This window comes from Petaurus breviceps, unplaced genomic scaffold (genome assembly GCF_028583685.1).
Source record: "Petaurus breviceps papuanus isolate PSGF00001 unplaced genomic scaffold, PetGlider_PUasm1.0 65, whole genome shotgun sequence".
NCBI classification, from domain to species: Eukaryota; Metazoa; Chordata; class Mammalia; order Diprotodontia; family Petauridae; genus Petaurus; species Petaurus breviceps.
In genome coordinates, this window is record NW_027186436.1 from 1,725,985 (window position 1) to 1,749,361 (window position 23,377).

The following is a 23,377-nucleotide window of genomic DNA, read 5'->3' on the forward strand; positions in this document are numbered from 1 at the left end:
ATGGAGAACCTTAAGATATGCTTATTTATCCTTTGGCTTTCTTTAATTCTTTTCCGCACTTGAAAAAGACCCACAGGATCTTCTTAGAATCATAGAGGATTGCAAATGCTGTCTTACTAAACTTGTTGGTAAGCAAAAATCTCCTCTAGATGGCAAAAACCTGGAAACAAGTAGAGGCCCAATAATTGGGGAATGGCTAAACATATTGTGGTACATGAGTGTGAAGGAGGGTTACCTTATTATAAAAAATAGTGAATATGAAGAATTAGGAGAAATGTGGGAAGATTTACATGAACTTACATGATAGAAAATAAAGTGAGCAGAACCAAGAAAATAATGTAAGCAATTATTACAGCAATATAAATAAATACAAAGGAGGTAAATTCTGTGTAATTGTAATACCAAGATTGACCTTGAAGCAGACATGAGAAAATGCACTTCCTTTCCCTCTTTGAAGAAGTGCTTAGCACAGTGCCTAGCATACAGGATATGCTTAACAAACGCTTATTGATAATTGAAGTAGGGGCCTAGGGATGTGGAATATTGCATATGCTATCTAAATTGGTTGATTTGATGGTTAGTTTTATTGAATTCCTTTTAAAAAATCCTTTTAATTTTTTTTTGTCACAGGAAATGACCGACATGGTAGGGGATGGGGAATATTCAGAAATAAAAATGGTATAAAAACAAAATTCATCACTAAAACTTTTAAAAAGAAGCTGTTCCATCCCTTGTTTAGTAATGATTATCCTGCTTTTTTGTTTGAAGACCTCCAAAGAGAAGGCAACCACACTGTATTCTAAGGCAATCCATTCTCTTTTGAAATAGGTTTAACTTGCTTTCTCAAAATGGAGGGTGCATCTCAGACAATTCTGGGCTTTTTTTTTTTTAACTTTTCCACACCAAAATATCTAATTAGTTGCCATGTTCCTTTTAATTCTGCACAACATATCTCACAGGTGTCTCCTCTCCACTTACATCATAACTATCTTTGTTCATATTTTCTTGACCTGTTATCTAGAGTATTGCAGTAGTCTCCTAATTACCTTTGCTGCCTCCCCTTTCTGTAGTTCATACTCTACAGAGCTGCGGAAATGATATTCTATAGGGCTCCGTTCTGTCCATGTCATTATTCTTCTTAAGAAGCTACAACATCCCCCCATCTCGTACAGATCACCTCGTTTGGCATTTGGAACTTTTCACAATCAGGCTTCAGTCTTTACTGCCCCATACCCAGAGATGGTCATTGATCTCATCATCACTCGCAACATGTTACACTTTTTTGTTTTGAACTCTGAAATCCTTTGTCAGATCATAATCTTTTATCATTTCCATATTTCCATTATCCTTGTGGTCCCTAAAACTTTTCTTGGCCTTTACCATAAACTCTAGTTCCTCCAACCCTCCCTTCTTTCCCAGGCACTGGCTACATGCTCCTCCTTCCCTCTTTTGACCCCTTGGTCAATCAGTTCAAGTCCATACTATTCTGTACCCTTGAATCCTTTGTTCCATTATCCTATTGCTGATCTTGCTTTGCCAAACTCCAACATTGGGTTAATCCCACCATTTACTGTCTTAATATCTATTTATGTGCTGCTGAAAGGAGATGGAGAAGATCATGAAATTGTGCTGACTGGGTCCACTTCAAATTTATATTATATAATCTCAACTGGGCCCTCACTGGTGCAAGGCAATCCTTTTACACCTTTGGAATTGGCTCACTATCTCACCTGGCAGAAAGGGTTTTCCAAACCTTTTCATCCCTCCTCATGCCTCCCATGGTACCCTCTTCCCTTTGCTCTCCTAAAGATCATGGCAATTCACTAAAAATATTGAAGCCATTCACCAAGAACTCCCTCTTTTCCCCTCCTCTCACATGGTTCAGATATAGTCTTCCACTATCTCTTTCTTTATCTCACATGAAGATATTGCCCTTCTCCTTACCAGGGCACACATCTCTCTATGTACTCTTCAACCCATCCAAGCCCCTTCTATTGTCTTCCTTTTTAAAAAACTAATCTTCAATCTTTCCATACGTACCAACTTCTTTGCTGCCAACAAACAGAGCTACCCTTCTCCTATCCTTAAAAAGCCCTCAGTTGACCCTACCATCCCCATTAACTTCTCTCCTTCTGGTATGTGGTATATTCTTTAGTGACATTATCTCTCCTGTTTCTCCCTCCATTTTTGACATGCTTTCCTACTTTCCATCTTGGATCTCCTCACATGGATATACCTTCTCTTTTTAAATAAGATATGTACGTTTTCAGCCTCTGGAAAGATGTACTTTGTTCCAGTCACGGTCCTATCCCACAAATTATAAGATATATCTGAAGTAAAATCTGTGTCCTTGCATTAGAAACTCTAGTTCCCCTTGCTTGTTACCCATATTTTCTACATTTATATGTAGGTATCTGAAGCTGCACATCTTATTGCTGATTCCTTTCTTAGATTTTTGTCTCTTATGAATTACTAGATAGCTCTACCTGATATTCTTTTTCCTACATTGTAACTACTCATTCTGGCACCTAGCTCTGCCGTTTTCTCTTGTCATTGCCTCTTTCCTTCCATTCTTTTTAGTTTAAAACCCTGTTGATTAGATTTTTCAGGACTCCAGGCACATGTACTTTTATAATCTCTTGTTAAATGAACCCCATCGGACAAGAGGCTTGTCATTCCATATTTTAAGCCACCATCCAGAAATCCAAATTACATTCTCAAACACAGTTTAAAAAAAAAAAAGGCCACCTATTCACTTTCCATGTCTTTCTTTGTTTCCTAGAGCCTTTGCCTTCCATTGGCAGCAGTAATGAAACACCATCTGTGTCCCCCAAATCTTCAATTTCTTGCCCAGGAATTAATAATCCTTCAGTAATGCTTTATGGATTCCTTATGTCAATGAGCATTTGTGTAATCACTAGAAGTAGGTAGTAATCAACAGTTTTGAGAATACTAGATAAGCATGCTGGAAAAACAGCAGACCTCTTTCTTATTAATATTAGATAAGGAAATAACTTTCATTAGCAGGAGGTCACTGATCAATACAACTGGCTTCTTTCTCTGACCCATTCAGGACAGCTGGTCTTACAGTGACAAGTATGGTTTCACAACTTTATTCCTTTGAGTGAGAGTATTTCATCCTCATATGGTCTAATGTCCTTTAGAATAATAGCATTAGGAAATAGAATAAAAATTAGAATGATAAAAATCGCAGAATATCAGACTGAGAACACAAAATGTCAAAGATAAAAGGGACCTTATAATCATAGAAGCATAGGGTTTTTAAACAGGAAAGAGTCTTAGAGACCATTGAATTCATTTAGTGCCTTCATTTAGGCACGATCTCAGGTGCTCTCTAAAAGAAAGAAGAAAAGAAAGAAAAAGAAAGAAAGGAAGGAAGGAAGAGGACAGAAACAAAGAAAGGGAGAAAGAAGGAAGAAATAAAGCAAATAAATTAAAAAAAACTAACATATAGCACTTATGCTCCAAGCACTTTGCTAAGCATTTGCAATTATTATCTCACTTGATCCTCATAACAGTCCTGGGAGGCAGGTGTTATTATTATCACCCTGATTCTACAGATGAGGAAACTGAGGCAGATAGTACTTAAGTGACTTGCCAAGTGTCACACAGGTATTAAGTGTCTGAGGCCAGATTTAAACTGAGGTCTTCCCTACTCCAAGTCCAACTTTCTATCCACAGTGCCACCTAGCTGCCCTTAAAATAGAATGCCAGACTTGTCAAGAAGACATGAGTTTGAATTATGCTCTTAAATACATATGAATTGTCTGACCTTGGGCAAGTCACTTAACCTCTTACAGCCTCAGTTTCCCCATCTCTAAAATGGGAGTTATAATAGCACCTACTCCACACAGTTATTATAAGAATCAAACAAGATTATATGTGTAAAGAACTTTGCAAATCTTAAAGTCCTATAGAAATATTAACCATTCATATTATCTTACAGATGAGGAAGCTGATTCTAAGAGATGGGAAGTGATTTGCTCAAGGTCCCACTCTTAGTTAGTGACAGAGTCAAGACTGATAGAACCAAAACAATAACAGCAGCAGCAACGACAAAATAAACCAACCCTAATGTCTTAGGCTACATTAATAGGAGTTGAGTGAAAGAACTTATTGTTTGTGCCATTGTATTCTGTCTAGTTCTAGGTGCTCCATCTCCAAAGGGACACTTACAAGCTGGAGCTTATCAGGGGAGTATGAACAGGACCATGAGCAGAACTTAAAGGCATGCAGAAGGAAATTCCTATCATAAGATCCACGAGGGCATGGACTCCCCCCATTGCCTAGCTCTGGCCTTAATGCTCTGTATGCAGGAAATACTTAGGTTTTTGGAATGTGTTGTGGAGATAGTCAAAGAAATTAGGGATATTTCATCTGGATAAGAAAAGACTTGGGTGGGAGATGATTGCTATCTTTAAGTATCAGAATGACTGTAACATGGAGAATGTAGTGACTAGCCTTGCTCTGCTTGGACCCAGAGGGTAGATCTGGTGTTAATGGGTGGAAGACACTATAAGGCAGATCTTGGTTCCTTATAAGAGCTTGATATCAATTAGATATCCAAAACCAGAATGGACTTTTCTCTGGCAAAAATGAATCCTCCTGTCACTGGAGGAGGTACCAGTTGCTGGAGTTGTAGATAGATAATAATCACGATCTGAGTTGGCCCCTGAAATTCTTTCTATTTCCAAGTGTATGTTATGAGTGCAGGGCTCCTGATTCCCAGCTCATCACTCTTTCCTTTGTACCTCTTTCTGTAGATGTTCATTTTAGTATTATGTGCTTTTATGTCACTGATGTTTTTACATTGTGACAAAGCACTCAGTGAACCATATAATTTGTCAGATGAGAGCAGTGTGAAGAGTGTTGAACTTTGTTTTAGGAGATCTGGGTTTGAATCCTGGTCCTTATATTCACTAGCTGCATTCTTAATTTTCTTGTCTTACAGGAACTTGCTTAGCTCTGTGTTTCTAGGGAGGCCTATTACCATGGAAACCATCAAACAGAGCAGAAACATATTCCTTAGGAGTTCATTTGAAGGGGGACCCTGGGTTTTTAATGCAAGAGTGCTTATGGAATGAGCTAGCCTAGCTATGTGACTGGGCAAATCACTGACCCTTTCTGGGTTTCAATTTCCTCATCTATAAAATAGGGATAGTATACATACCACCTCCCTTTGTGAATCCTAAAGCCCAGAATAAAGGTGAGCTAATATTATGATTATTATTTGTCACCAGTATTAGATTTAGAGTTGGTGGAATTCTTTTTGAAACATCCACACCTTGGTAACCCCCAGAAGAACAGCTCTTTAATGAAGATGTGGAGATAATTCATAGTTATTCCTTTGGATAGGGATTCAAACCACCAGTTATCACTAAATATAAAGGCTAAAGGAATTCTCTTACATGTGCTTGTTAAAGCACTCTATCTTTCCACCTCATTAGCAAATTGTAAATGCTAATGAATTTTGAAAGGGTGGGAAATACTGGGTCTCTGTTTCCTTGGAAACATGTGGAGAGCATTAGCTTTATGAGGTGCTACACCTATCTTAAAAGTGGGTTGTTCAAAGAGCTTTGATATATTCATTCTTGTATGTTGATGCGTGAATGTGAACAAAGGCAGTGTAGACCAGTGGAGATAGGAGCTGCTTTCAGAGGTATCATTCTCTAGTTTCTATAGAAACTACCAGCACCAACCAGCACCAAGTAGACTGATGTGGTGCTTCAATTATTTCACTTATGCAACCATAGTAACATTTCCTCTAGCCACAGGCTTAGCCTTGCCTGCTTCAGCTTTCCCAGGAGACAGCTCTCAAAAATGGCCATTCCTTCAAAAATGTTGTGCAGAGGAAAGGACACTGGATTCATAGACAGAAGCCCAGCGTTTACTTTCTGTTTCTGTCACCATCTAGCTATGTGACCTTGGACAAGTCACTGCATTTCTAAGATGGAGATGATGACACTTGTACTACTTTACTTACCAGATTGTTGATGGTATGCAATTGATGTAAAACACTTCAGTAGTACAAAATACAATGTACTGTAATAGCATGTAATTTCTGCTCTGAGAGAGGGATGGAAAAAGGGAGGCTGAAGCTGGTGGATCCCTGCATCTCTAAAGTTCAGAGCTGTAGTAGGGCCAAAGCCAATCAAGTGTCTGTATAAATATGGTGACCACACCCCTACACTCTGTCCTCCCAGGAGAGGGTCACCAGGCAGCCTAAGGAGAGGTGAACCAGGCCAGGGTAGAAAAAAATAGCAAATTAAAGCTTTTGTAACTGATCAGTACCAGGGGGTTGTTCTGTGAGAGGCTACAGCACTTCCAACCTGAGATAGTGAGACCCAGCGCAAAATAAGTAATTAATGTATTATGTCAGCTATAGATTAGTTTATTATTGTTATTAATAATATTTAAATATTTTATAAAATGTTTTTTTCAGTATTGGCAGATAGTATTCTATAAGGAACAGTCACTATATTTAGGTTCAGAATAACCATGTTTGACTGAGTGCAGGCTCAGTCACTTATTGTGTGATCTCAAACAAGTCGCTTTTCACATCTCTGGAACTCAATTTCCTGCTTTGTAAATTGAGATAATTGGATGAGATGATCTCTAAGAACTCTTCAAAAACTCTGAAATCCTATAATTCTATGCATATTATTACAGTAGCAGATTTTCTATGGCAGGATACTCTAGTAAATATATCATTAGCTATTGGTTGGTTTTGAAGTTTGACTTGGTCACTTGTTTCAGGACATGTGCCTCTTGCTTCCCCACCCCCAATGTATATCCATCTGTTCAGCAAACATTTAATGTGTTTATCTTATGTGCTCCTGTGTTTAGCAGTGTTGATACAAAAATGGATATAGCATGATTCCTGGCCTCAAGGGTTTACAGTCTATTAGAGTTATAAGACCTCTCTCTCTCTCTCTCTGTATGTATATATCTATATATCTATATCTATATATATATATACACATAATACAAGATGGAAAATGATGAAATGGTCAGAGAGGGAGGAATCATGACTAGGTGAGGAAGAACAAGGAAGGCTTTGTGGAAGATGTAGTACCTATGCTGACCCTTGAAGGAAGAAAAGGATTTCAGTAGCAAGATGTGTAGGAAGACCATTCCAGCTTTGGTGGACAGTTGTGTGTGAATGGTGGAGAGGTTCACTAATCACTCTGAGAACATGCTTTAGCATGGAGTGTGTGAAGGGGTATCATGAAATAAGGCCAGGAATTTAGTTCAACCAGCACTTACTGTTAACACCTACTATCCTAAGTACTGTGGAAACAAACAAAAATGAGTCTCTTTCAAAGGACTTGCATTCTAGTTGGGGAAAACTATGTGCACAGATTAGAAAATGTAAAATATTTGAAAAGTAAATCTAGTACAGGTGAGATAGCACCAACAAGAAATGTTGCTTGGAGCCTCAAGGCATAGGCAGCATGCTTAGGAAATTTATATATTGATAGCCTCAAATGTCAGGCTGAGAAGTTGATATCTTAATCTTCAAGTAATGGGGAATCTTCAGCAGTGACATCATTTGTTTTGTCCCCCAGCAGCATTGTAGAGGGAATAAAGCCCTGGGTTTGGAGACAGACTACCTGATTTTAAGACCCAACTCCATGTGACTTTGGGTACATAAATTTTTCTCCCTGGGACTCAGTTTCCTCATCTGTAAGATGAAAGGCTTGAATTAGATGATCTTATAGCTCTAGAACCTATGAGTATGAGAGATCTTGATAAACAAAAGAACTTCTCAGTAAATATGGCAGAGCCATTACATCAATGTCTTTTATCTGTGTCCCTATATTTGGACCTGATGGAGAGACCATTTATTTATTCAGGATCACTGAGTCTCAGTGTTGAAAGGGTCTTTGGAGGCCTTCACTTCCAACTCTAACTTAACCTGACTAAGAGCCTTTTCTACAGAATCCCTTACAAATGGTCAGTCATCTCACAATTACTGGAAGTCCTGAAGTGAGGTAACCCATTCCACTTTTGGGCAACTCTAATTGCCTGGAGGTTTTCCTTCACATTGAACCTAAGTCTCTCTCTTCACAACGTCTAGTTCTGCCACTTGGGGCCAACAGATAGGCATTCATTTACCGCTCTTGTGGCTTATGTCCTACATCTTCTCTAGGTTGAATGTCCTTAGTTCCTTCATTTGGTCCCTACTGCGGTGTGATCTCCAGTGTTCTCATCATGCTGGTGACCTTCTTCAGAATGTGTTCCAACTAGTCTGTGTCCTTTCCAAAATGTGGCATGTAGAACTGAACACAGTGCTTCCAGTATCTGACAAGGGCAGAACCACACCTCATTTTATGTTTCTCAGTGTGCTCCAGCCGTATTTAAGGCCCATTGACTTATATGGAGCCTATGGTTCACTAAAACCCCCAAGTCTTTTCATTTGAAGTTGTCCAGCAGAGCCTTCCCCATTTTGTTGTTGTGAAGTTGATCTTTAAACCCACGTCTATGTAAAATGTATCTCTATTGAATCTCATTTTATTCGGTTTATGCTTTCTTCTGGCCTGGTGAGATCCTTTTGGATCCCTACAATCATCATCATAAAAACAACAATAGCTCACACGTATAGCATTTTAAAGGTCTGCAAAGTACATCACACAAATTGTTTCATTTGATCCTTGCAACAACCCTACATGGAAAGTGCTATAATTGTCCATATCGTTTATTTGGCAAGTGAAACTGTATTTGAGCCTTCCTCTTTCTGACTTCCAAACTAGTGTTCTGTTCATGCTTCTGCTTTTCACCACCCAACCTGCAAGCTAGATCTCCCAGCTTTTGTGTCACATGTAAATTTCCCAAGCATGCTGCCTATGCCTTCATCCAGGTGACTGCTGAAAACACAGGGCCTAGAACAGATCCCTGGGCCGTCCACCAGAATCCCCATTCAGGTTATCCTCAACCCGTTAATGGTCATTCTTTGGGTCTAGTCTTTCAGTTTTGAATCCACCTAACAATACTAACCACTAGCTGATATATCTCCATGAATCATATGGTTCATTGAGTGTTCAGAACAAGAAACTTGAGAGACTTTGTCGAATTCTTTCCTAAAATCTAAGTATGCAGTATCTATAGCATTTTCCTGATTTACTAGATTAGTTAACACATCAAAAAGAAAATGGAGTTAGTTGGCATGACCTGCTTTTTTTTGTTGTTGCTGTTTTGGGACCAGACCTAGGATTTTATTGATCTAGGAAACTTCCATTTAGAAAAGTTCCTCTACCAATGCAAATTGACAACTGCTTTAAAGTTGCTTTGAGAGAACTGAGAAGGTGACTTGTTCAGAAATAGGAATTAAAGGTTTTCCTGACTCTGAGACTAGTTCCTATTTACTATCCCATGCTGCCTCTCAAATAATTGGAGAAATTAATGTATTTTTGCCCCTTTTTTTAAAACACAATGCCAGAAGCAGGATTCAAATATAGGTATGGAAAGACTCTTAATTTTGTTGTTGTTGTTCAGCCATGTATGACTCTTGGTGACCCTGTGGACCATGATTTTTTATCATAGTTTTCTTGGCTAAGATATTGGAGTGGCTTGCCATTTCCTTCTTCAGTTGATTAAGGCAAGCAGAGATTAAGTGACTTGCTCAGGGTCACATAGCTATTAAGTATCTGAGGTCAGATTTGAATCTGGGTCTTCCTGATGTCAGGCCCAGCACTCTATCCACTGATCCATCTATCTGCCTCTAAGACACCACCGATTCTCTAACCATTGAACCACTAAGCATTGCTCTGACCTGGTTTTAATGAATGATCCCTGCTTCTCTGGTTCTCACAAACCATCCCTTTTATGTGTTTTAGAATTTCTCTGAGTATAACTCACTGGGTTTTAGTTTATGGAATCTACACTTCCCAATTTCTATTTAATATAAACTATCAATTGTCCATCTATTTTATCCCTTCTTTATTAGATACTTTCCTGTGCTGGTCAGTTATTCTCCCAAAGGACAACACTACTTTCACCACTAACAATGTCAAGCTGAAGTGCTGAATGAATCTATTAGTTCTTGTTATTTTTTAGGCATTCATTTCCCATCTCTAAAACATTCTTCCTCCTATGGATCATCTTCTCTTCCTTCATCTACCTTGGATACTACATTTTCAGTAAAATCTTTCTGATCTCCCCCAGATTAAAATGATCTCTTTCTGATTCCATTCATACCAATCTATTTGACCTTCCCTTTATATTTCCCCCTTTTATTATACTCTTATAGTTCCATATTCACCCTATCCACTAGACTGTATGGTTCTTGAGGACAGAGACTATAATTTTTTATCTTTGTATTTCTTTCAGGGCCGAATATATTACACTGCCCATAATATTTTAATAAACATTAGTTGTATTAATTTGAATATAGAATAATTTCATCTCCAACTTGAAGGGAACTTGTTGTCCCATAGGATTTAGTCTTAGAAGGGACCTTAGGGACCATTTTTCTTAACCTACTTGTTGTTTTGAATTTTATATATGAAGAAATTGAGGCCAAGAGGGTTGAAGTGACTTGCACAAGGTCACATAGGTAGGAAGTAGCAAAGTTGAGATTCAGTTCCAGGTCTTCTGATTTCACATTAAGTTCTCTTGCCACTAGTCAGGCATCTCAATTCATTAGTCTCCTTTACTATCTGAATGACAAGTGGCAGTACACTTGTGGCTGTGATGGGTGGTCTCATCTTTACACTGGAGTCTGACTACATCAAACCCTCCTTCCCTTTCCCTTCTCTTTCTCTTTCTCTTTCCCTTTCTCTTTCCCTTTCTCTTTCCCTTTTCCTTTCCATTTCCCCTTCCCTTTCCTCTTCTCCTTTCCCTTTCCCTTCCCCTTTCCTTTCTCCTTCTCTTTTCCCTTCTCCTTCCCCTTTCCCTTCCCCTTCATTCCCCCATTTCCTTTCCTCCCTCCCTTCATTCTTCTACTCCTTCTCCTTCAGCTTTTCCCACTCTTTGTCTTCCCAGTCTCAATTGACATAAAAGTTTTAACCTGATATTTTTCCAATCTGAGCCAGTTCATCCCTCCTAGACAGTCTGGTGACTTTCCTCTCCTAGGAGCTCACCATATTTGTGCCAGACATAGTGTAGATAATTTATTGACTTTAGCTCTGCTGAAACTTGGAACTCAATTGCTCAAGTGATCCACTAGCCTCACCTCCTCCAGCAGCAGGGATTATAGACATGAGTGATTGTGCTGTGTCCACCCTATTCTGTTCTAACAGAAGTCCACACAGTGAAGGCCTGGAGTAGGAAGTGCTAAACATAACCTGCTGAACATAACCCCTTGGTCACAAACTTTATTTAGGTCATGAGTTCAACCATGGAAACAAAGTAGATTACTCATTAGAATCTGAACTCTATTGAGGATGGAGTCTACTAAACACTCCTCTGTGTTCCGTGAGCCCTATGAGGACAGGAACTATGTCTGATCAGATCTTTGCATCTTCCTCAGCATCCTGTATTGGAGTATAGAACTCCATATATAGTAAATCATTTATAAATGTTTGTTTAATTGAATCACCTGAAGGGACTGATACTTATCCAAACATTGTATCTTTCCTTCAGCATCTAGAATAAGGTTTTGTACTAACTAGCCACTTCAAGTGTCTATTGAATTGGAAACAGTCACTAAAGAAGCATAAGCTGGGATAATTGCTTTATTTTTCATTTTTGTGGTGATTTTTATCTACTGCTGGTTTTTTTATTTAAGTTTGAGCTGTCCTGATTAGTAAGTGAATGAAAACTTTCTAACCCGTTATATCTCCCTGGGCCCAGAACATGCTTCATATCCATTTGCCCCAGATATGGCCTGCTGCCGCCAGCCCCTCCATTTAGCAAGATTACATGTTTCATTGATGATGTGTTATCTAGGTTATTTTGTTCTTTTCACTTTTTTGTTGATTTGTCTTGGTTAAATTTCTTTAGGATATGATGATTGTCTGTATTGCTATCTGTCCTTTTATCCATTTTTTTTGCATCAATAATTTAAATAGTAGGGGCGGCTAGGTGGCGCAGTGAATAGAACATTGGCCCTGGAGTCAGGAGGACCTGGGTTCGGATCCGGCTTCAGACACTTAACACAAAAATTGGCTGTGTGACCTTGGGCAAGTCACTTAACCCCAATTGCCCTCCAAAAAGCAAAAAAAAAAAAGTTTAAATAGTGGTTATTTTATATCTTCCTCTTATTTTAATCCTTTGTTCTTATTTATATTGATTTTTATCTTTATTCTGACAAGCTAATGGTCTAAATGCACATAAAAAGCAGATTTGGAATGACACCCCCATTGGTATATCAAGTGATTGATTCCCGTAATGATGTAATCAATTTCATTTTTCATGATGCTCTTTGTTATTTGTTATTTAGCACCTTCCAACTATTTTTAAAATAAAATATTCATGATATATGTAGTCTACAAGCTTTTACCTCTTTTGTTTCTCATAAAAGTAACCAAAAATTATGTTATCTTTTGACTTAATTTTGAATATCTTATTCAATTGTTTACAGAATTTCTCTACCTCTTATCTTCTGCACCCAATGTTGATGCATAATCTCCAATTATCTTCATAGTGGTCTTTCTAAAAATGAGTATCATAAACACTAATCTGAAGCGATCAGGTCTCCTATGAAATGATGCCTTTGGGCACATGATAAAACCTACTCTGCCATCTCCTTTGTTTTCTTTCTAAGGAGAACCTGTGAATCCTTCTTCCGTTTTGTTGCAGCTCCCTTTGGTATTTTAGTTTCACTTACAATAGGAAGGTCAAGATTAATATAATTCAGTTTTCTAGTACAAAAGATCTTTTAAAAAAATGAGAGTGGTATTTCATCAGTTTCCTTTGCAATCCTGTGTATTTATTTTATGCATTTAAAAGTGTTATTCTGAGGAGTCCATAGGCTTCACCAGACTGCTAAAGGGAGTTTAAAAAATTAAGAATCCCAAAGCAGTATGTCCCCTTCTTGGTCAGTGGACAAAGCTCTCACATTTAAAGTAACATCAGCCAAATAACTATTCTTATGATCTTCATATCATTGATTTCCATAGAATGATGCAGGAATAGTAAACTCCAGCTGAATGATTCTACCCCCAAAGAGCACTGTTATTCCCATGGTGCAGTTACCTCAGCTCCTCTGGTTCCATCCCCCTGAGAAGTTTGCCATCAGCACCTCATTAACAGAATAGTGCCAGTGCCCTTCCTGTCAGGATGTTTGCTAACAGCCAAATTAAATTAGCAAATGGGAAGAGTCATAGAATTGTGTAAAGAGGGAGCTGGCAGGCACCTCTGCCTGGGATTTTATCTTGTGAGGAGAAAAAAAGATGCCAAACAAATGCTCTGTATTATAAAACCTTGTCACAGCTAGTTCTGCAGCCTATTGGTGCCTAGTGGGATTTGCCTTATATTGATTGCACATGGGAATAGAAACAAGGAACAAAAATTGTTTTTTGTTTACTTGCTTTTATTACTATTAAATTTTAAATGTGGTACTCATTTCTCACTCTGAAATCTATGCTTTCTGAAGGCAATACCAAATATCCTTTATTTGCTAAAAGATCATTTCTTTTTAAAAATACTTTATAGATATATTTTGTTTTTAAATTACCTACATTTCCCAGCATATTCCTGTCCCTTTCCCCTGCCCTTCCAGAAAAGCCATTTCTTATAACAAAGGATAAAATTGAGAAAGCAACAATACTTTTGCAAAACTAACCCATACATCATCCAAATCCAACATTTTGTGAAGTGTTTAACTCTCATAGTCTCTCCCCTCTGCAAAGAAAGTGGAACACATTTCATATCTTGTCTTTGAGCCCGTGCTTGGTCATTATAATTTCATAACATTGAGTTTTGTTTGTTTTTCGATTGTTATTCTTCACATTCACAATGTAATCCACGTGAATATTGTTTTCCTGGTTTGCATTAGTTTATCTGAGCCTTCCCATGTGTTGCTCTCTTCATATTTATCATTCCTTACACTGATATTCAGTTACCTTGTTGTAGCCATTTTCATTTGATGAATATTTACTTTGATTCTAGTTTTTTTGCTACCACAAAATGAACTGCCATAATTTTTTTATATGGCAAAAGAACATTTCTAGAATCACAGAATGTCAACAAATCAAAAAGCATTTATTATGTGTTTACCATGTGCTAGGCAATGTGCTAAGATACCAAAAGAGGCAAAAGACAGTCCCCAAGGAGCTTACAATCTAATTGGGAGAGTCAACATGCAAACAACTATGTATAAATGAGATAAACAGAGGATAAAATAGAAATAATTTTAGAGGGAAGGCACTGAGGTTAAGGAGTCCTTGGACAAACTTCTTATGAAAAGTGAGACTTTAGCTGAGATTTAAAGGAAATAACCAGGGAATACAGAAGGGAAAGAGGGAAAGAGTTCCAGGCATGGGGCATAGCCAGTAAAAATGCACAGAGTTGGGAAATGGAGTGTTGTTTGAGGAACAGAAAAGAGACCAATGTCACTGCATCACAGAGTATGAGGAGAGAAGTAAGCTTTAAGACTGGAAAGGCAGGAAGAGGCCAGGTTATGAAAAGACTTTTAAAAGCCAAAGAGAGAATTTCATATTTGATCCTAGAGGCAGTAGGGAACCACTGAAGTTGATTGTATGGGTTATGTGTTATCTGTATTTTATTTTGGAAGATCATTTAGATAGCTAAGTGGAAAACAGATCGTGTGGGGGAAAAGACTTGAGACAGGGAGACCAATCAACAGTCTATTGCAATGGTCTAGTTGTGATGTGAAAAGTTCTTGAGCCAGTGTAGTGGTAGTGTCAGAAGAAAGAAGAAGACATATAAGAGATTTATCAAAGTTAGATATCTCAGCATTGGAAGAGATCTTTAAAAACTATTGAAATATCTTTCTAATAATGAATGTCAGATTTTTATCATCCAGCTAATATAGAAGCTAATTCTGCTTACCATTGGTAATATTTCATAAAATCTCAATGTTGGAAGGGATTTTTACAGGTTACCTCATTGAACCCAACATGTGCCATGCATAAACACATAAAGATACAATTTCTAAATAAAATAAAAAATTTTAACTGAATAAAAATATAAAAATGCCATAAATATTTTTATTAAGTATGGGAATTGATCACTATAAATAAATAAAATAGAGATATGAATACAAAGGAAGGATTAGAAGATATATGAAACTTAAGTAATCACCTGTTAAGATATAATCGGCATATCCCAAATGAGAGGTAATGAGACTCCAAGTCAGGATGGTGACAATGGGAATGGTAAGGAGAAGACTGATACAAGAGGTATTTTGGAAGGAAAATTGACAGATCTTGGCAAAATGTGGAGGATGAAGGATGAACACATTCAAGATACCACATGAGAATAAGATTCTGTTATACTTGGAGGGTGGGGGGAAGTTGCCAGCACACTCACAGCAGATGCTCCCTCATCTGGGTAGTGGGATTTCTGTCTAGTACCCTCCCCTCTTTTTGGAAACCTGTATGTGATTTGTATGTGTTGTTTGACAGGTAATCAGAGTCTACAAAGCTTCAGTCCAACAGACCTTAGATATCCTCTTTCTTCGTGACGGAAAGGAGTTCCTGAGTAGCACAGACTCTGTAAGCCGTGATTCTGCTGATCGCACCATCATTGCGTGGGACTTCCTTAGTGCTGCCAGGGTCTCTAATCAGATTTTCCATGTAAGTCGCACTGGCGCTTTTCATCTTGTGATACATTTGATTCTCCCAAACATGACCTGGGCTCTCCTAACTGCATTTTGTTTTACATGGTTTCTTATACTTGGAATCTTACTCTTTGCCTGTGGAGTTCTTTTCAGTCCTCTGAAGCCCAATTCAAAATGTTATCCCCTTCCCAAATCTCCCCTTGGGAACAGTTTCTGTTCATGTCTCATATGTCTCCATTGTAGCTTATGTGCATTTATTATGTGCCATTGTTATTTGTGTGTGCATCATATCCTGCTACTAGACTTTGAGGTTGGGGATCCTTTATCTAAATTTTGTGCCTTCCCTGCACTGAATATGGTGCAATACACACTGTAGAGTCTATTAAAATGTTTGATGAATGGATGCAAGCTAAGAATGAGAATGAGCTTTTCAATTAACTTGATCTCTATGCCTTTATTCATAAAATAAATGTTTATTAAACCCCTATTGTATTTGATACTCTGTGTTAGTGCTGGGCTGTGATTTTAAGATAAATAAGATTTGTTCCTTTGCTCAAAAAAATCCCAGGCCAGTTGGGAGAAATGAGATAAGTATAATGAAAATTAGATTATGATAATTAGATGTGATAAGAGGAGTAAAAAATACTGTGAGATAAGTTGAGGGAGAGCTCAGTGTGAGCTCACTCCTCACTGTGAGCTCACTGACACAAATCATCATGGACAAGAGAGCAGTGAAGTTGGACTTTGAACAATAGGTAGGATATCAAAAGGTAAAAATGGAGGGACTTTTGGGTATAAGGAACAGCTCGAGCAAATACTTTGAAAAAAACTGACTGTTATTGATATATTTTGTTTTAACATCTCCTGTATGTTCTCCCTTCCCCTCCTTCTAAAGAGCTATAATGAATATTTATTTAAAAAAATTATAACAAATAATAATTTTTTTTAAAAAAGAGGAAGAGAAAATCAGCAAAAATGATCAGTACAGGGGCGGCCAGGTGGCGCAGTGAGTAAGAGTGCTGGCCCCAGAGTCGGGAGACCTGGGATCGAATCTAGGCTCAGATACTTAGCACCCACCCAGAAACACCTGGCTGTGTAACCTTGAGCAAGTTACTTAGCCCCAATTGCTTTAAAAAAAACCCAACTGATCAGTACATCAAAAACACTGATCATATATTTACTGTTACTCACTCATGTACCTCAATCATCCATATCCCTTTTCCTTCCCCCATATCTGTACAAAGGGGGAGATGTCTTCCCACACTATTTCTTAAGGTCAAGTTTGTTTTTTTGTAATTTGCAACATTCATTTTATGTTGTTTTGTGTTTCTTTCTATTTATGTTGTAGTCACTGCATTGTTTTCTTGGCTCTGCTTACTTTGCATCAGTTTGTGTAAGTCTTTCCATGATAAAGAAATACTTTTTAATAATAGTTGTCTCTTCAAGTCAGTGTGGCATAGTGGATAGGACAGTGCAGAGTTGATAGTACAATGGCAGAGTGGAGAGGAGGGCTAGACCTGAAGTTAGGAAGACTTGGCTTTGAATCCTGCCTCAGACACTTACTTGTTGCGTAACCCTTGGCAAGTCATTTTTCCTTTCTAGATCTCAGTTTCCTCATCTTTCAGATTAAGGGACCATACTCAGTGACCTCCAATGTCACTTTCTGCTCTAAATCTCTGATCCTAGGAGCATATATTTTTGTGATTGGTGGTCCATTAATTCACGGTTATAGTTTTAATGTCTTCCCAGTGAAGTATGAAGCTGTGCTTATGTGTTGACTTAATATAGGACTTTGGCACATTCTATTTGTGTCAATGAAATGACATACAATGGAAAGGGTGGTTTTTAAAAAATATTTTAAATGATCTAGTGACTATAAATGGCAGTATCATTCAGCTTTGTTTCTGAAGTATTCTACCAATAGCATGAGCAATTGGGTCTGCTCTGACTAACAAAGTCATAGAATGTCAGAGCAGGAAAGAAGCAGAATCATGGAAGAGTTACGATCATGGGTTTAGAGCTAGCAGGAACCTTAGAAATGGTCTAGCCCAGCCCCCTCACTCTTCGGATGTGGTCACCAAGGTCTAGAAAGTTCAAACATCAGATACATAGTGAGTGGAAAAGTAAGAAAGTTCAAGATGTAAACCCAGGTCCTTTGTCAGAAGTGATTGTAGAAAATAGAATTTCAGATTTAGAAGGAATCTTTTTCTGTTTAATTTAATGTCCTCATTTTGCTAAGAAGTAAACTCCATCCCAGAAAAGTACAGATGTTTTGCCCAAAGCCATATCATTAGTTAGTACAGGGGCAGGGCTAGAGTATGAGTGTCTTGATTTCTCATTCAGTATACCCTACTGCTTCCCCTCATCTAGAATTTCCAGAGAGAAATTTGTCTCTTCTGTTCATCACACTTTCTTCAAGTACTTATGTAGCCATAGAGGCCTGACATGTAAGGAAATCACATTGTCCTAAAACTTTTCAAGTTTCACAACCTTGTAGGGCTAAAGCAATCCTTTGCCAGTATAGTATGCTAGAAAGAGATATGATGTTTCAAAGGGTTCAAAACATGCAAGTATAATAATTTTATTAATAAGGTTAACATGTTATTAATAAAAGAGGTCAGTGGCACTCTCAAATGCCAAAGCCCCCTCCTGGTGGTGGGCTCACAGTTTATATGCCCTTGGAAGAGCAGGTGTTCCTGAGGGTGGCAATCAGCTCTGATTGGTTAACAATCAATGAGAAAATGAATATTATAATGAGAGGTGGGTTTTATTCCAGTGAGGGTCTTTCTTGAGGTATGTGACTATCACCCAAGTGGTAACCCCACTGAAGTGGCCTGAAGCATAGAATGTAGTGGGAAGGGAGTAATAGACATATCCAAGAGTTGGGTTTGAAATCAGCTTCTAATAGCTGTATGTTTGTCTCCACATTGAATCTCAATTTCTTCATTTGTAAGATAGGAATAATGTTTTTATCCCATACACATTGCTTGATATGCTTATCAAGTGAGATGATGGGTGGGCTGTGTAAACTGTAAACTGCTTTGTTCATGAGTTATGATGATAATACATATGATTTATGAAGTGATTCTTACCCTGAGGTCAGCTGTGCAAGTATTATTATCCTCATTTTACAGATGAGGAAACTGAGGGTCAGACTGAGGTTATGTGATAGTATTCAAGGTCTTGAACTCTAAGGTTAGTGCTCTTGGATGTTACTTAATGAGATATTTGTTAAGTATCTGCCATTTGCCTACCCCTGTGCTTAGTATTATGAGAGACAGACAAAAAGGAGACCTAGCCCTTGACTTCAAGGAGTTCACAGGCTACTTGTAGAAACAGGAGTCACAAGAAATAGATGAGAGTCATATAAGGCATTACCTTAAGATGTGCTGAATTGTGTGATCTGCAAACAGTACAAAACACTTTTCTCTATTCCTATTCCCCGTTAATTTTTAGGAGCGGTTTACCTGTCCTAGCCTCACTCTACACCCAAAAGAATCTATTTTTGTGGCCCAGACGAATGGAAACTATATGGCAGTGTTTTCAGCAGTGAAGCCATACCGGCTAAATAAAAGCAAACGTTATGAAGGACACAAGGTATTTATTAATTTCTCCCTTTATTCTCCTCAGTGAACCATCAGAACCACTTTCTCAAAAGACTTAAGTTTCATAATTCATCCTAATTATGATGACTTATATTGGAGCTCACAAGTCACTGACTTTAATTATGGGTTTTCTTTTCTCGAATTTTCTTTGAAAAAAATTATTAAATTGACTAACATCAGCAAACATGAACATTTCCATATTCAGAGAAGAGAAAAAGAGAATTGTGGAAAACCAAATCTCTGTTGCATATAGTTCCTTTTAAAAGTATATATACATCATCTCATCTTTAAAAGTCAGATTTAACTCAGTAGTAACAGGAGTGCCCTGCTTTCTGTGCCCCCTTTGAACATCATCCTGCTCTTCTCTTCATGTTCTATATGTTTCTTTGACACTCTTTTGTTTTTATATCACTATTACTACACTTTACCACTTCTCACAATTCTTCCTCTTCTCTCGCCAGAAATAAAAGGCTTCCCTTGTAATAATTAAGTGTAGTGAAGCAAAACAAATTCATTCATTGGTTGTGTCTGAGAATGCATGACTCACTTAGTACTGAAAGGCCATGCCATCTCTGCCAAGAAGTGGAAAACATGGTTTAATAAGGCTTTTGCAATCCTGATTGATCATACATTGATCGAGGTTCTTAAATCTTTACAGTGTTGTAATCATTGCAAAAATTGACCTCTTGGTTCTGCTCACTTCACTCTGTCTCAGTTCATACAAGTCTCCCCCATTTCCCAATTTGTCCCTTTTGTCATTTCTTTTGGCATAATAATATTCCATTACATTCAGAAGCCGTAATTTATCCAGTTATTTCTTAATTGATGGGCACCCACTTTGTTTCTAGTCCTTTGCTGTAACAGAAGGTGTTGCTATAAATATTTTTGTTCATGTGGTTCCTTTCTCTCTTTTCTTTGGTTGCTTAATAGATGAGAATGCTGGACTTGGAGTCAGGAAGACCTTCATTTGAATCTTATCTCAAACACTACTTATGTGATGCCAGGACAAGTCAGTTCATTTCTGTCAGACTGTTTCCTTATCTGCAAAATGGGTATAATAATAGTAACTACCTTACAGGGTTGTGAGAGCACAGTGAGGTGATATATAATATACATACAATGAGGTGATATATGTTACATCATAAATACTATATTAATGATATATATTACATAATAAAATACTATATTAATCTTACAGTATGCCTATTAGTGGTATTATCGAGGCAGAGAATTAATGACTTTTTGGGTATAGTTCATTTTTGGTATCTTTTTCAGGAGGTGATCTGTGGGTTCTTTCAGCCTCTATTTTGCCTTCTGGTTCTAAAACATCAGGGCAGTTTTCCTTAGAATTTCTTGGAGGATGATTTCTAGGTTCTTTCTTTGATCATGGCTTTCGGGTAGTCCAATAATTTTAAAATTATCTCTCCTGGATCTATTTTCCAGATCAGTGGTTTTTCCCATGAGATATTTCACATTGTCTTCTATTCTTTCTTTTGTTTGGATCTGTTTAACAGCATCTTGATTTCTCATAAAGTCACTAGCTTCCATTTGCTCCAATCTAATTCTGAAGGAATGATTCCCCATGGAAGTCCTGTTTCTACTCCACCATCTTGACTCTGTCTCCCTTGGGTATAGTTCCAAATTGCTTTTCAGAAAGGTTGAACCACTTCCTAGCTCTATCAGAAGTGCTTTGGAAATTAGGTTTATACCAAAATCTTATACCATATATCACAATGAGTTCTGAAGGAATAGGTCATAAGAGAGAAGGAGATACCATTTATAGATCAACTCCTCTAAATATACCTGTCTTCCCATGTTCCCTCCAATGATTGTCATTTTCCCTTTTTTAGTCATCTTTGTTAATCTGATAAAAAAGAATCTTAAAGTTGTTTTAGTTTGCATTTCTCCTCAGTGATTTGGAATATTTTTTTCACATGACTTTTGATAGTCCATCTTTCTTCTTTTGTGTGTTCATATCCTTTAGCATTTACCTATTGGGGGATAGATTACTCTTTTTCTTATATATTAACATCAGTTCCATATTCACACGTGTGTGTGTGTGTGTGTGTGTGTGTGTGTGTGTGTGTAAGATATTAGGCCTTTTTCAGAGAAATTTGCTGCATTGACTTTGTGGAAAAACTTCAGTTTTACAGTCAAACTTACCTATTTTACCCTCTGTGTTCTATTTCATCTCTTGTTTGTCAAAAAATCTTCCTCTATCAGTATCTGTGAATGGGTATCTCTTCCTCTTCTAATTTCTTAATGCTATAATCTTGTTTATCTCTAGAGTTCATTGGGGTTTATAGTATGATATTTTGGTATAAACCTAATTTCTGCTGGGCTGCTTTCCAGTTTTCCCAAAAGCTTTTGTCGAATAGTGCATCTTTAGCATGGATGTGGGTGTACTTGCTTTCATCATTGAACATTATGCCAGGATGTTCATTTGCTTCTGGGTTTTGAGTCCCTAGTTTGTTCCACTGATCAACTTTTCCGTTTTTTAAAATAGTATCATAGAGTTTAACTGACCATTGCTTTGTAATATAATTTGAGATATGATGTTGCTAGTTCCCCTTTCTTCCCACTTTTTTCATTATTTTTTTCATTTTTCATTATTTCCCTTAAGATTTAATTTCCAGATGAATTTTTTTTAGTTTTTCTAGATCTATAAAATAATCTTTGGTAATTCAGTTTGTAGGACACCAAATCTGTGGACTGATTTAAGTAATACTGAATTACAAGAAAACTGAGACAGTAAAATAATAGTGTCAGGAGATTTTAATGTTCCTCACAAAGTTTTAGGCTATTCTAACAGAAAGATAAACAAAAAGGAAAATTTAGAATTGAATGGATTGTAGGAGAAACTGGAGCAAAAAGACTTATTGTATCTTTTAAATAGGACTGCTAAATAATATACACATTCCTCAGCACCACATGAAACTTTTATAAAAATTGACCCTGTATTAGGCATAGAGATATTGCAAATAAATGTAAAAAGGCAGAAATAGTAAACACATCCTTTATATACCATAATGCAATGAAGGTAGTAATTAATTCAGGGATGCATAATCTCTAAGATCCCATCTGCTCTATGATGCTAATAATATTACTGTCCCCATTTTACAGATCAGGAAACTGAAGTTTTTATGGGGGTCTTGTCCAGTGCAGAGCCAGAGCTTAAATCCAGGTCATCTGACTTAAAATTTTTTACTCTTTCCACTATGATATGGTGTCTATCTGTCAGGCATATATCGAGTAAATACAGTGTTACAGGGGACAGTTTATTCCATGGAACAATATTATAAATGGGATGATAAACAGACTGGTACTTAGGGGACTTAGTACCACTGGAGCTCAAGTCCTAGTTTTGACCATCAACAAATGTACAATTCACATCTCAGGCAATTGGCTGAATAAAGTTACAAAGGAATTTTTAGATGTTAAATGGGGTATGGATTTAATGTATTAATGATATTGCTGTAAAATTATAATGATCATATAAGAGAGAATTCAGTGAAGGTGAGTACATTGGGAAATATTTAAAAAATGACAAAAGGCCTCAGTAAATTTATTTTTTAATGAAATTGGTCAGAATGGTGGCTCTTCCATATATGGTGTTGCTGCTGCTAATTCATATTCTACAGAACTTTAAGGTTCACAAAGCACTTTCCTTACAACAACCATTTTGTGAATAACAGGTCAATATTCATTTTACCAGTGAGGATACCAAGGATCAGAGAGATTAAGTGACTCATCTTAGATCACACAGATAGCGGGAGTCAGATCTGACATAGACAGTTTGACTTGAATTCAGGTCTTCTGCCACTGTGGATAGAGTGCTGGTCCTGGAGTCAAGAAGATCTGAGTTCGAATCTGGACCAAGATACTAGCAGTTTAACTTTGAGCATGCCACTTGACCTCAGTTTCCTCATCTATAAAATGGGTAATTAATATTAACCTCCCAGAGTTGTCGTTGAGGATAAAGTAAATTATGATATTTATAATTCACTTTGAAAAACTTAGAGCCTTACATAAATGCTGTTGTTAGTATTATAAAACCAATGTGTTT

The 23,377-nt window shown here is 37.4% G+C and overlaps 1 protein-coding gene across 3 annotated transcripts in view; it reads left to right on the forward strand.

The window, feature by feature from the left end:
• Positions 1-23,377, forward strand: part of WDR25 (WD repeat domain 25) — a 287,214-nt gene that overhangs the window by 263,527 nt on the left and 310 nt on the right. For 2 of the 3 annotated variants that reach the window (XM_069103929.1, XM_069103930.1), the window contains exons 5-6: positions 15,552-15,722; positions 19,163-19,303. In XM_069103929.1, the coding sequence (XP_068960030.1) occupies positions 15,552-15,722; positions 19,163-19,303 (312 nt within the window). Of the gene's footprint in view, positions 1-15,551; positions 15,723-19,162; positions 19,304-20,241; positions 20,321-23,377 lie in introns of all 3 variants that reach the window. The other variant, XM_069103931.1, reaches the window with a different exon arrangement.